The 13,693-nt window shown below is 34.7% G+C and overlaps 1 protein-coding gene across 1 annotated transcript in view; it reads right to left on the reverse strand.

Annotated features, from left to right (window-relative positions):
* Positions 1 to 9,847: 9,847 nt before the first annotated feature.
* The window catches only part of TMEM232 (transmembrane protein 232), a gene marked incomplete at both ends in the record, with an annotated part of 238,249 nt that continues 234,403 nt past the window's right edge, over positions 9,848 to 13,693 (reverse strand). The window contains one exon of the mRNA XM_084232951.1: positions 9,848 to 10,054. Within this exon, the coding sequence (XP_084089077.1) occupies positions 9,848 to 10,054 (207 nt within the window). The remainder of the gene's footprint in view (positions 10,055 to 13,693) is intronic.

Here is a 13,693-nt window from a genome sequence, read left to right on the forward strand (position 1 = left end):
AGGCATGTTTTCTTTCTTTCTTTCTTTCTTTCTTTCTTTCTTTCTTTCTTTCTTTCTTTCTTTCTTTCTTTCTTTCTTTCTTTCTTTCTTTCTTTCTTTCTTTCTTTCTTTCTTTCTTTCTTTCTTTCTTTCTTTCTTTCTTTCTTTCTTTCTTTCTTTCTTTCTTTCTTTCTTTCTTTCTTTCTTTCTTTCTTTCTTTCTTTCTTTCTTTCTTTCTTTCTTTCTTTCTTTCTTTCTTTCTTTCTTTCTTTCTTTCTTTCTTTCTGTTTATACATGCACTGGGTACAGTCAGAAGCATGGGAGGGTGAGAGAATTCACCAGAGCCAGAGTGGAGAACAGAGCAGGCAGAAGGACCAAAGTACACTGCTGAGGGGAGCAGCGGGCGGCAGGAGAGGTCTGCGCGCCATGTGGGACCCTCCTCTGGTGGCCGGGGAGCAGCCGGGGATCTAACCACCACCGCAGAGGCCGCGGGCAGCTTCGCAACCCAGCGCTCAACCGCTGCGCCACCGGGGAGGCCCACATTTGCTTCCTTCTGACCTTTTTTCTCTTTATTCTTCTGCCCCAAGTAATTGACTCTGTAAAAATCATTCAATCAATAAAAGACTAGGTTTTGCCCTCTTGGCAGCATCCTGCTATTACAGCTTGCTCCATGACTCCAACAGTGTGGTATTGCCTGATGCTACATATACCCACTGCTAAACAGTCATAATACATAAAAATCTCCTCCACCCAACAAACACATTTTGAAAGTGTCACTGTTGCATTACCTTGCTATATGTAATATAGATATAGTATGATAGTCATGATGGCATAAGGAAAGAAGGAATTGTATTAGATACTCGATGTACTTTAAGGAGAAAATTATTTTTTTATAATGCAATATAAGTTTCTTTGAATTTATTGATTTTTTTAAATATGTGAGAAAGTCACCCCAGAAATTATTTTACTGGTAATAGCCGATGAATCAATTATGTAAAATTTATAAAGTAGCTGAGTAGATTTCAAAACAAAGTCCAAAATTTTGCTGTCTATAGGAAACCCATCTTACCAACAACAACTATAATAGTCATACAGTTGAAAGCTGGAAGATAATGATACAAGAAAATGTAATAAAAAAGTAACAGTTAAATTTATAAAAGATAAAATAGAGTTCCAAATAAAAATGTTAATCAGAAATACAGATGGACATTATATTATAATTAGCAGCCTATTACTATAAGAAGTAATAGTATCATAAATATATATGTACCAAGTGATGAAACACCAAGAACTATAAGACAAATAGAAATAGAGATGTTGAAAATAACACAATAGTAGTAGGGGATTTTTATACATCTATGGACATTTACAACTGTGGACAATTCAGTGAGACAAATAACAAATAAGGGAAAACACCTTTTAAAAGAGGTGATTGGGCCTCCTGGGTGGCACAAGGGCACTGCACTATGAAGCAACCCGCAGCCTTTGCAGCATGAGTTCGATCCCTGGCCAGCCAGAGAGAAACCCACATGGCAAAACAAACCTCTCCTGTCTCGCCCACTGCTCCCTCAGCAGTGCGCTTTAGTCAGTCTGCCTGTTCTATTCCCCACTGTGTCTCTGGTGAATCCTCTCACCCCCTGCATCTCTGGCCTGTACCCCAGTTCTTGTATGCATAAATAAATAAATCTTTAAAAAAAAAACCCTATCAAAATTTCAATGGAATTATGAAATGAAGAAAAATAGAACAACCATTACTGAAATTTATATGGAACCACAGAAAACACCAAACGTCCAAAACGAATTTGACTAATGTAAAGAGAATAGAAGTATCATGCTCCCAGGCTTCAAACTACACCAGAAGTTTATAATAATCTAAACAGAATTGTATTGGAATAAAATAAAATATACGCATAGCAAAATGGAGTAAAATTGAGAGCCCAGAAATAAACTCACACTTATGCGGTATTTGTCTTATGACAAAGGAGCCAAAAGAGTACAATGAAGAAATGAAAGTCACTTCAACAAATGCTCTTGGGAGAAATGGATAGCTACATGAAGAGAAATGAAACTCAACAAGTCTCTCTATATACAAAAATTGACTCAAAATGGATTAAAGACTTGAATGTAGAACGGGATACCTAATCATACTTAGAAGAAAACAAAGACAAAACATTCCACAACATTTGCTTCAGTGAAGTCTTTGATAATTGACTTCCAAAGTAAGGAAAATAAAAGCAAAGATAAAGTAATGGGACCATATGAAAATTAAAAAAATCATCAGGGAGAAAGTATCTTTAAAATTTAAAAGACTGCCTACTGATCTGGAGCAAAAATTTACAAATCATACATCCAACAAGTGACTATATCCAAGGTCCACCAGTAACCACATAACTTAACAAAAAGAAAACAAATATCCCAATTAAAAAAAAAAAAAAGATACTTAGGAAGATACTTCTTCAGAGAATACATACACATGGTTAACAGACACATGAAAAATATGTTCAAGATCATTTATCATCAGGAAAATGCAAACCAAAACCACAATGAGATACCTCCTAATTCTGTGAGAATGATCCCTGGGCAGGGGGGACAGAAACAGGAAATGCAAATGTTGACAAGTGTGTAGAGAAAAAGAAACTCTCACTATTGGTGAGAATTTAGACTGGTCCAGCTCCTATTTCTTCAAAATCAAAAATATCTATTAAAAATAGATATACCATAAAATTCAACAACTCCACTCGTTGGCATTTATCAAATCAATGCAAAAACACTAATTCAAAAGGTTATATGCACTCCTATGTACATTGAAGCATTGTTTGCAATATCTACCTTATGTAAAAAAATTCAGTGTCCAATAACAGAGGAGTGGATTAAGAAGACGTGGTATATATACAAGTTTGAATATTACTCAGCTATAAAAAAATCAAATTTTACTATTTGTGACAACATGGATCAATAACCTATAATTGTACTGAGATGTGCAATATAGATAAAAAAAAAACAAAGGAACTGATGAAACTAACTAAACATATCCCAGAAATACAACTTTAGAATTGAGGTTATGAAAAATGAATGTCGAGATGAAAACAGAGGAGAGGGGTACAATGATCTTATAAAGTTCTGTCGGTGCATTGGTGGTGGGTGTGTTTTGGTTACATGCATCTAAGTAGGTATGAATCTATTCCACTAAATTATATACAGTATTGTAAATAAATGTTACCTTAACAGATATAAATAAACAAAATACCAATAGCATTTCTAAAGAAATTGAACAAAGAGTATTAAATTTATATGGAACCATAAAATGCCTCAAGTAGAGAAAATAATCTGGAGAAAAAGTAAATCATCACATTGCCTGATTTTAAGCTTTATTAGAAATCAACAATAATTTAACTACTATCGTATAGACATAAAAACAAACACATGGCTCAATGGAACAGAATCGAAGGCCCAAAGTTATACTAAACTCAGGATAATGGAGCCATGACTGTACAAGAAGAGTCTCTTTAACAAATGGTGCCAAAAATAACTATATGATCACATGTAGAAACTGAAATTGGATCACTCTCTAACTTCATGCACAAAAGTAAATTCAAAATGGATTAAAGAAGAAGGGGAGAGAGATGGAGAAGGAAGAAGACTGGGGGAGACATGGAACAGAGATATATGTGAAGCAGCCACTCTTGCTTCTTGGCCTTGGACTTGTACCAAGGACTTGGAGGATAAAGAAGGAGATACATGGAAGAGATGTGACTGAGAGATGTGTGGGAAGGCTAAAAGTGTCAGCCTTTATTTTGACTTGTAATTTGATTTTGCTCTTTTTTTTCAAGACTTGCCTTGCTTCTTCTGCGCCTTTCACATGGCTCCCCACCAGGAGGTGCCTGAGACTTATGGCAGGCTTTTGGGCCTCAGTGGCCCTGCTTTGGGCCAACCCTCTTTGGCTGGACATTTACCCATGAGGGGAAGGGTAAATTTGGGTGTTTAATTGAAAATTAGTTTAAACCATATTCTTTTTCTTCTCTCAACTGCACATTAATTGTATTAAAGTTCATTTCTATTGAAGGTAAAAAAAATGATTAAAGATTTAAACATAAGTGTTGCAACAATAAAATATATAGAAGGGTACAATGGTAGTATGTTTCATGACATATTTATAAAAAGTGTTTTTGGATATTTAACTCACATGACAAGAGAAATAAACACAAAATAAACAATTGAGATCACCTCAAGTCAAACAGGTTTTATATAGTGAAAGAAAATGTAAGTACATTAAAAAGACATCCTACTTAGTATGAGAAAATAATTGCACATTAAACAAATAGCAAGGGGTTAATATCCAACATATATTAAAATCTTATGCAATTAAGCAATTATTTAAAAAAATGGATTAATAAAGGTCAGCAGACAATTCACCAAAAAGGATATCCAGAAGGCTAACAGACATAAGGTAAAATGTGCATTACTTCTAATAAAGGAGATGCAATCAAACCACAGAGATATCATCTCAATCCTGTGAGAAAGACACATATTAAATGTACCAACAATAGGTGTTAGAGAGGACATAAAGAGAGAGGAACCTTATTATAATGTTGGTGAGAAAGTGAAATGGTGCAGTCATTTTGAAAAGTTATCTTGCTTTACCTTAGTAACTATTATATTTTATAATCCAGAAATCCCACTCTTGAGCACTATCCAAAGAACATGAAAACTTCATCTCAAAAAAGTATACACTTTGCAATATTTTTTATTGCAGCATTATTTACAAAAACTGGGGAAAAATGCCCACAGATAGAGAATTGGATCAAGAAGATGTGGTACATCCAAACAATGGAGTACTATTCAACCATAAGAAAAGATTGAAATGTGCCATTTACAGCAAATGGAAGTAGTTTGAGGGAAGTATGTGTAGTGGAACAAAAAAAAATCAAATATTGGCTATTTACGAAGTAGACTATTTGACAAAGCAAAATATTGTTAAAAACTAGTGGACATAAAAAACCAGTAATAAGATTTTCTGGGTAAAAAGGAGTAGGAAGGGAGAAAAGATTAAATTATCAAAAAAGGTCTAATGGATGATGGCAGGAATGGGGGGAAGGGGCTGCAGAATTCCTGAAGGGAAAGACAAAGGAAAATTTAATTAATAATTCATACATAAAAGGAAGACATTACCCTATTCCTAACTCTTGGGAATTTTTTGAGGTCAGTTATTATGCTTTGAGCAAAATCAAGGAATATGTTAAAGGGAAAATATTCCTCCACAACAGGATGGAGAAACATTATGAATCCCCATCAACACACTTTGAGACACAACAAACTGCACAGCAAATTTTACCCAACTGGCTTAGGCTCCTTAATTTACTGCAAGGTAAATTCCATCTCTGAATTGTGAGACTACCATTATATCATACCACAAAAACAACAAGAGAATTAATTATGCCATAGGTAATTGCTAAGCATTACTCTAATTGCTTAACATATTGCTATGTATTACTTTTGTCATTTTCCTCAGCATGCATTCATCCCCCAGTCTCTCACAAATCTCAGAGTAAAGATATTTGCTTCAGGTATTCCCATCCTTAAATTTCTCTTTGGCATGCAAGAGAAAACTTTGTAGTTCTTTTGACTTTTGAAAGTGGCACTATAAGAAATGCTTGACTTTATGTTTCTGTTACATTATTTACTATTCGTCTTTTCTCTCTTTTTCTCCCCTCATATATGTCTTTTTTTATTTTATTTTATTTAGTTTGTTTGTTTGTTTTGTTTATACATGCACTGGGTACAGTCAGAAGCGCGGGAGGGTGAGAGAATTCACTAGAGTCAGAGTGGGGAGCAGAGCAGGCTGAAGAACCGAAGTACACTGCTGAGGGGAGCAGCGGGCGGCAGGAGAGGTCTGCGCACCATGTGGGACCCTCCTCTGGTGGCCGGGGAGCAGCCGGGGATCGAACTGGCGTCGCAGAGGCTGCGGGCAGCTTTGCAACCCAGCGCTCAACCGCTGCGCCACATGGGAGGCCCCATATATGTCTTTTAACATTCAATGTCCTAGAGAAGCTAGCTAAAATTCATATAAACATTTCATTCTCATTAGGGCAAATGATCTTTTAATGATAAAGAATGCTTTGATGATTGCTGAAGATATCTATAGGGAATTCATAATAAATGAATGTAAGATGAGTTGGGTTTATTCTTTCAAAATAAGAGTAAACAGAGTGTAAAGTAACATGGTAACGAGTTTGAGATAAAAAGCAATTTAATTCTGAAATAGCTTAACACTTCCTAATAGGAGAGACATTTAAAGATTAATAAGAGCTGTAGAGGATAAATAGACATTGTGCAACTTTTCATTTTCTCTTCTCCTAGAAACTTACAGTGGGAAGACTGGAGGAAAATAACTAAGGGTGAGAAACCTTAAGATGAATAACAAAGAATAGCTGAAAGAATTCATCTGGTGCCTGAGACTCTAAGAGCACTTTGTGAATTTTGAGGCAAAATTAATAGCTGCAAAGAGTTTCAGTTGAGTTAGTGTGAAATTAAGTATTTATGGAAGAATTAAGAGTTACAAAGATAAATTATAGTATAATTGTTAAGTTATTTACATTAACCTAAAAGGTGATGCTTTCTCCCAAGCATTATTTATTTATTTATCTGTTTATTTATTTATTTAATTTTTGGCCTAGGAAAGCTTGCAGAAAAGAGAACCAAAAATGCAGAAGAAAAGAAGCGCCTTTGACTTTTATTACATGGCCTAATACTCCAGGCTAGGCATTGCACAAGACGTTTTTTTCCTGGTAAGTAACTAATGTCTTTCAGCTCATAAGCCATTCTTCTCTCTGCATTTTGATGTTGAAGATAGGAACAATGGGGGCCTCCCTGGTGGCACAGGGGTTAAAGACAGTGCTATCAAGCTGTCACCAGGCACTGCAGCATGAGTGATTCCTGGCCAGGCAGGGAGGTGACACAAGTGGTGTAGCAGACCTCTCCTGTTTGAATTATGTCTGTTTGAAATGACTATAATTCTGTCTGTTTTCCTTGTTCATGTCTGAAGGATACCACCCTTTACATAAAACGTACCCATTTTACTTATTAAGTTTCTTGCACAATGTTTCAAAGCAAACAGGACACATAGCTAGAATATAAACCCAGATCCATAAGTACAAATCTTTGCTGATTTCCAGGATGTAGGGAGAAAAACATGCAAGATGTGTGCTGCCAAATTTTAAGAATTTTCAGGAACAATTTAAGAAAAAAAGAGTCTTCTAATCATCTCTTTCCTTATATACTTTTTTCCTCATTTTTTTTTCTCTTTCAAATCTTCAGAACTGAGAGAAAAAAGATTGCTTTTTTTCAGAAGGCATGAATCCATAAGAGTGAAGATGAGCATATTATAAATACTAAGAAAAATATGTAAGTTACAAAGAAGGTGAACAAGACGGAACAAACTAAGCAGAACAGAAAATAAATACACAAGCAAACAAACAAACGTAAGTTTTCAACAGAGAAGTCTAAGGCAGAGTACTCGTCTCAAAACACGAGAAAAGTTCAGAAATAACAGGGACCAGTGTTGGCAGCCTGCTGCCTTAAAGGGAGCTGATGTTCTCTGAGAATACCTGTTTACTCTGCATATGGAGTTCCAGGAGGTTAGAAGTTCTGAAAACAGAACTTCTTCCCAGAACTGACTCCTGTTCTCTGAGGACGTACTGGCTTGTATGCATGTTCCCTACTAATCAGAAAACACTTGTTTCAGCAGTAACTTATTAATTTATATAAGCATAAACACAATTGTGTGCTATTTTTTTTTTGTTCCTTTGTTTATATCTTTAATAAAACCTTGGGCTGGGAGAGTGAAAGGAGGAGCTGCTCTCGATGGCATTCTCCCCAGCCTCACCCTGCTGCAAATTCATTTAGACTCAGAGTCTTCCTTAACAGCTGAGAACTTCATGGGCCATCTGTGGCAGACCAGGTTTCTGTAAAGATGGCACTGAAACAGCAGCATTTGTTGAAATTCTTATAATAGCATGAGATCTCCAAAATCCCTCTCCACAACTCAGGAGTTCTTCTCTACAAGCCAATGGAATGATCATGATTTCCATGGACACTAAGAGGATGATAGGCTGATATCATTGGGGGACTTATGGATGGTAGAGAATTGAGAATTTATAGGTAAAGCAAGTGATGGAAAGTGACTTATAAGGGGGATATAGGAGAGTGGATGGATCAAGATTTTGGAAGGAATGTAATTCAGAGAAAAAGACTTACTTTCTGTAAGCAAGATTTCTTTTCACATGTGAAGAAAGTAAAGATTGATGAAAATAATTAGTAAGAGTCATTGGGAGACACTATTTTTGATAACTTGCATATCCTCTGCATGAGAAGACAAGGATGAACAAAAAAATGGGAGAGTAATATGTTTGAATTCACCCTACTGAGATCAAAATGGGGATGTCATTTCCCTTCCTGCATTTCAACAATATATTATTGTTATTTTAAATGAAGAATGATACCTTAATTTACAAAATATGGGTCAAAAATTTGTGGCCCATGTGTTAAATTTAACCTGAAATTATATGATATTTTTAGAATTGGTGACCAACTTTTTGATATTAGTAAATTTTAATTATAAAAAATAATCCCATTTGAAAGCTTCTTCTGAAAACATTAGATAATCCTACAACACTGGACACACAGAGCCTCCCTGGTGGCACAAGGATTTAAGATGCAGCCTATGATGCTATCTGCAGCCACTAAAGCACGAGTTCAATCCCTGGCCAGGGAACTACCCATATGGCGCAGCAAACCATCCTGACTTGCTCCCCTCAGCAGTGTATTTCAGTCAATTTGCCTGTTTTCTGTTTCCTACTCTGTCTCTGGTGAATCATTTCACCCCCCCCCCACACACACACCTCTTGCCTGTACCCCAGGTCTTGCGTGCATAAATAAATAAATATTTTTAAAAAATACTGGACACACATATCAGCTGAGCGGTGGAAAACATCTATGTATGGGGTAGATATTTTGTAACCCTATTCACTAAATTTATGCTACCTTCCTGACTAGGTAGTCATTTCCTTTTGATATCCCTGATAAAGGATTTGTCTCTTGAGTATACCAAGTCACCTGTGTGAAAGTGAAGCGTAATATCTATATTTTTCAGTAAAGAAGCTCAAGGCATCACAGAAACCCTATCTTATTACTCTTACCCATTGATTAAAAGCACCTGATGAAATGATGTGCTAGTTTTAAAATGACCCCTGTTTAGATGAATCATTCCAGTAAGTGTTACTGTACCTTCCAAGGAAATCAAAATCCATTGTCATAAACTCATCTGGCAAAGTAAAACCACTGTCCATCAGGAGCCTCCCCTGGTGGCTGTTAAAGATGAAGTTGTTTTGAAATGTCTGGCCCATCCAAAAATGTTTAATACATAGTAATTTATCAAATTCAAGCTTCTGGCGTATGGTTTGTTTTGGTATAAATTGACTATGAAAGTAAGTGCCTTACTTATTTTATTTGTATAATTGTTATTGGAGTATCAGTTGATGTTCATTCCATTTCAAGAAGTAATTTTTGTATATAACTCAATAACTTGCAATTGATTTCCATTTAACTTTCCAATAAATATCAATACTTTGAGAATCATTAAGTATCTGTCATCAGAAGACAAGAGTCAATTGGAAAAGGCTCTAGATGTATTCTTGAAAATGTTTAGCTGGTAAAATTGCTTCACTCAAATGTGGTTAATAGCTGTTAGTTTAGAACTAAAACATTACTGTTAAGGAGCCTACATCAGGTTAACAACTCTTAACAGAAGAAATTTTTCCTAACATATAGCTGTCTTGGTCTCTTAAATGCAACAGATTTCTGACACATGGACCTAATTGGGGTGGGTCAATTTCTTTTCTGATGAAATTACTTCAGTCCTTGGAGGAAGCTCATAGGGTTTGGTTTGTTTGTGTAGTTTCTCTTCTCTTCTCTTCATAATTTCTCTGAAGTGATTTTTTTTTTCTAACTCCTTATCTTCACATTCTTTTGCTTCATGCAGTTCATCTAATTTCTTTTGGATCTCCAGTTCTTTCTGCCACTGTTACAAAGAAAAAGTGTCATTTACACATGGTTTTCCATGAAAAATATATCAATTAATTTCACACAATGTAGATTTCCTATAGCCAGATTTTTTCCATATATATTCTTCTGGAATTTATACTCTTCTGGAAAAATATATGCCATCTATTAGAAAGTATACAAGTTCCACAAAAAAGTACAAATCCCTCTTTAAAATTTTCATCAAAAGAAACCATTCAAAAAGAGACATAATAGGGTTTGCATTTCTACATACAAAAGGAATTTCTTTTCCTTGTCATTAATTGCATTTATATGACATAAAAGAATTATAAATACAAAACCAAGTTGAAAAATTAAATTGAAAGGTAAAATTTGTGGTATTCTAACATTTGAGGTTGAAAATAAGATTAATGAGCAGACAAAAGTTGATTTTGTATCAGATCAGTAAAAATTCTTCTAAGGGATTTATTGGGATTTATCATGATAATTTGTGACAATAGCAGCATATATGTATGTAAGAGCCCTAGGAATAAGTGAGTATAAACAATAATAGCAAATCAACCAAACATCATCATGAGGACCTTGTTTTTCATTCTAATAACTTTAATGATTAAAAAATGTAAATAGAGCTGTGTGGAGATTTCTGGACCTACTAAACATAGAGCTTCCATATGAGCCAGCAATTCCACTCCTAGGTATTTACCCAAAGGACACAGAAAACATTAATTCCAAAGAGCACCTGCACCCCTGTTTATAGCAGCACTGTTTACAATAGCTAAGCTTTGGAAACAATCCAACTGCCCAAAAATAGATGACTGGATCAAGAAGATGTGGTCCATATATACCATGGAATATTACTCAGCATTCAAAAAAGATAAACACATGCAATTTGCAGCAACATGGATGGCGCTGGAAGGGATCATGCTCAGCGAAATAAGCCAAAAAGAAAAAGAAAAATACTGGATGGTCTCACTCATAGCAGGAATCTAGAAAACTTAAATAAGGGACCAGGAAACTGAATAACTATAAGAAAGTGAAAATCAAAATCAACAAAAAACTATGAACCAGAGACACTTTTAGGGGGGCGGGGGCGGGAGGGGAGGGAATGGGGTCAGAATAGGGGGGCTGCAATTGTATGGGGAATATAAAAATAAAATTTATTATTTAAAAAAATGTAAATAGAGGTGAATATATTTCTTCAGGTTAGCTAAAAAATTCAGGGCAAAATGACCCCTAGCTGAAATGTTGGACATTCCTGAAGACACTATTTACATGACTACTTTATCACCTTCAGCCCATGTATGTACACCCAAATAGCTATATTTACCTCATCAGTTAACTTATAAATTCTTCAAGTTATATAAGTTAACTCATCAATTAACTTTTAAGCTACTAAAATGCTGTTGTTTTGTGACTGCTGATTTCCATCTGGAATATGTAGATATTCATAAGCAGAACTAGACCTCAAAGTAAATAACACATCAACTAGCCCTCCAAAAGCAATATTTTTTAAATGTCAACTATTTAATACACATAATAAATATTAAACCAAAAATGTAAGAAAATCATATCTACTAGTTTTTGTTCCCAGTCAAATTTTAAAGACATAAGACATACAAAAGTTACTAGCACCAATCTTGAGCCTATTTCTACATACAGTAATTAATCATAGATGTTTCATTTCTCCAAAATTATTTATTTATGAAATATCTAGAAAATCAAGGCAAAGCATACAGAATATGCAAGCACAGCCTGAAATTCAAGCTTTGGTTAAATTCTATGATACCCATCTGTGGCATAATTTTTTCTCTTATAATAAACAAAATAATATTGTTTTACAAAATGGCCAATTTTACATTATAACTTAAAATTTATAATAAATACAGAATCTATAAAGAATGACAATATACCTTATATGAGAAATTTCAATGTACCTCCTGACTATTTTCTTTACATTGTGGAAAAAAAGATTAATTCTTAAAAACTCTCAGCATAATAAAATTCTCTAATTTTATGAGGTACTCTACCACCAGTGTCCAGAAGGAACCTCTACCTCTTTTACCTCATTGCTAGAATTTGGCACAGCTGGAATTCACCATAACATTATACTTCTTTTTTTTTTTTAACCCAGGAATTTCACATTTTTGTCTGTTTCCTGTAACCAATTAAATTTGAATCAACCATTATCTTGATATTACATCTACGTTATTATTATCATTGCATTGCAGCTAGAAAGATGCAGACATGCTTGAAATCTATGTGATATAGAAGCACCATTTACTGTTTTATTTAATCCACTCACTCACCTTGTACCAGCAGTGAATAAGGTATCTCATTATCTGCTGAAGAATTGGATATCTGCTCTATTCCTTGATATGATGGTCACTCAATAAAATCCAACTGACTTAGCAGAACAATTAAACCTTGTAGCTGTATATTCTTATTTCTTGTTAACACTACAGATTTCACTTTCCCATTCCCATGAATGATGAATGATGAATTATAAACCAGGAATCTGAACAACTATGGAGAACTGAAAAGTGGACTTACTAACTTTAAAACTCAAGTTGGGCCTCCCTGGTGGTGCAAGGGGTTAAGCACCACGCTATGAAGCAATATGCAGCCTCTGCAGCACCAATTCAACTCCCGGGAGAAACCCACATGGTGCAGCAGACCTCTCCTGTCTTGCCCACTGCTCCCCTCAGCAGTGTATTTCAGTCAGTCTGCCTATTCTGTTCCCCATTCTGTCTCTGGTGAATCCTCTCACCCCTTGCATCTCTGGCCTGTATCCCAGCTCTTGTATGCATAAATAAATCTTAAAAAAAAAAAACCACATCACTATTATAGCTGGCAAATATTTTATGGGTTGTGGGAATTAAATTAACTAATGCAAGAAATTTTATATAGTGTGAGATATAAGTACAAAACACTAGAGCTTAACTATATGAAAGGAAATGGTACAAATGGTTTTTACAAAGGTATTTAATTTTTTTTAAATATGATATTCAGGAAAAACTTCCAAAAACACTCCCAAACCAATACTCTGAAGTACTATGTGATCACACTCACCACATACCAAACAATTTGGATATTATCATTTCTTAAACATATTTTAGAAAGGGCTCCTTTATCATTCTATAGATACATCATTAACAGAATGATAGTGGTGATTATTTAGATAATGCTTATACACTTGGAAACAGGAAAAGATGATGACTTATAGAAGATATTTTTTAGACTCCTTCTATCATAAAAATAATGTCATTTAAGTCTTTAACTAGCCTTAGGCAGATATGATTAATATGATTAATCAAAAAGTGATTAATGTTTTTATTTTACTTCAAGGATAAGGGATGGTCACTAAAAACTGTCAAGGAATTTTTGGTCTGTTATTAAAACTACACTATCTAAATGTGCAATGTACACACAGTCAATTTTCTCTCTCTTGGAATCTACTATAGAACATGTACTAGACATGAATACTAAAAACATAGATGCTGTAATTTATGAGTCATTAGGAATTTTTGATAACTCCCTATATATATGGTATATAGTTTAACAAAAATGTTATTAGTGAATAAAAGAACAACACTATAATTTTCTTTTTTTTTTTTTTACGATTTATCCATCTAAGCATACAAGAGCTGGGGTTCAGACC

This window comes from Talpa europaea (assembly GCF_964194135.1).
Source record: "Talpa europaea genome assembly, chromosome: 5".
Classification (NCBI taxonomy): Eukaryota; Metazoa; Chordata; class Mammalia; order Eulipotyphla; family Talpidae; genus Talpa; species Talpa europaea.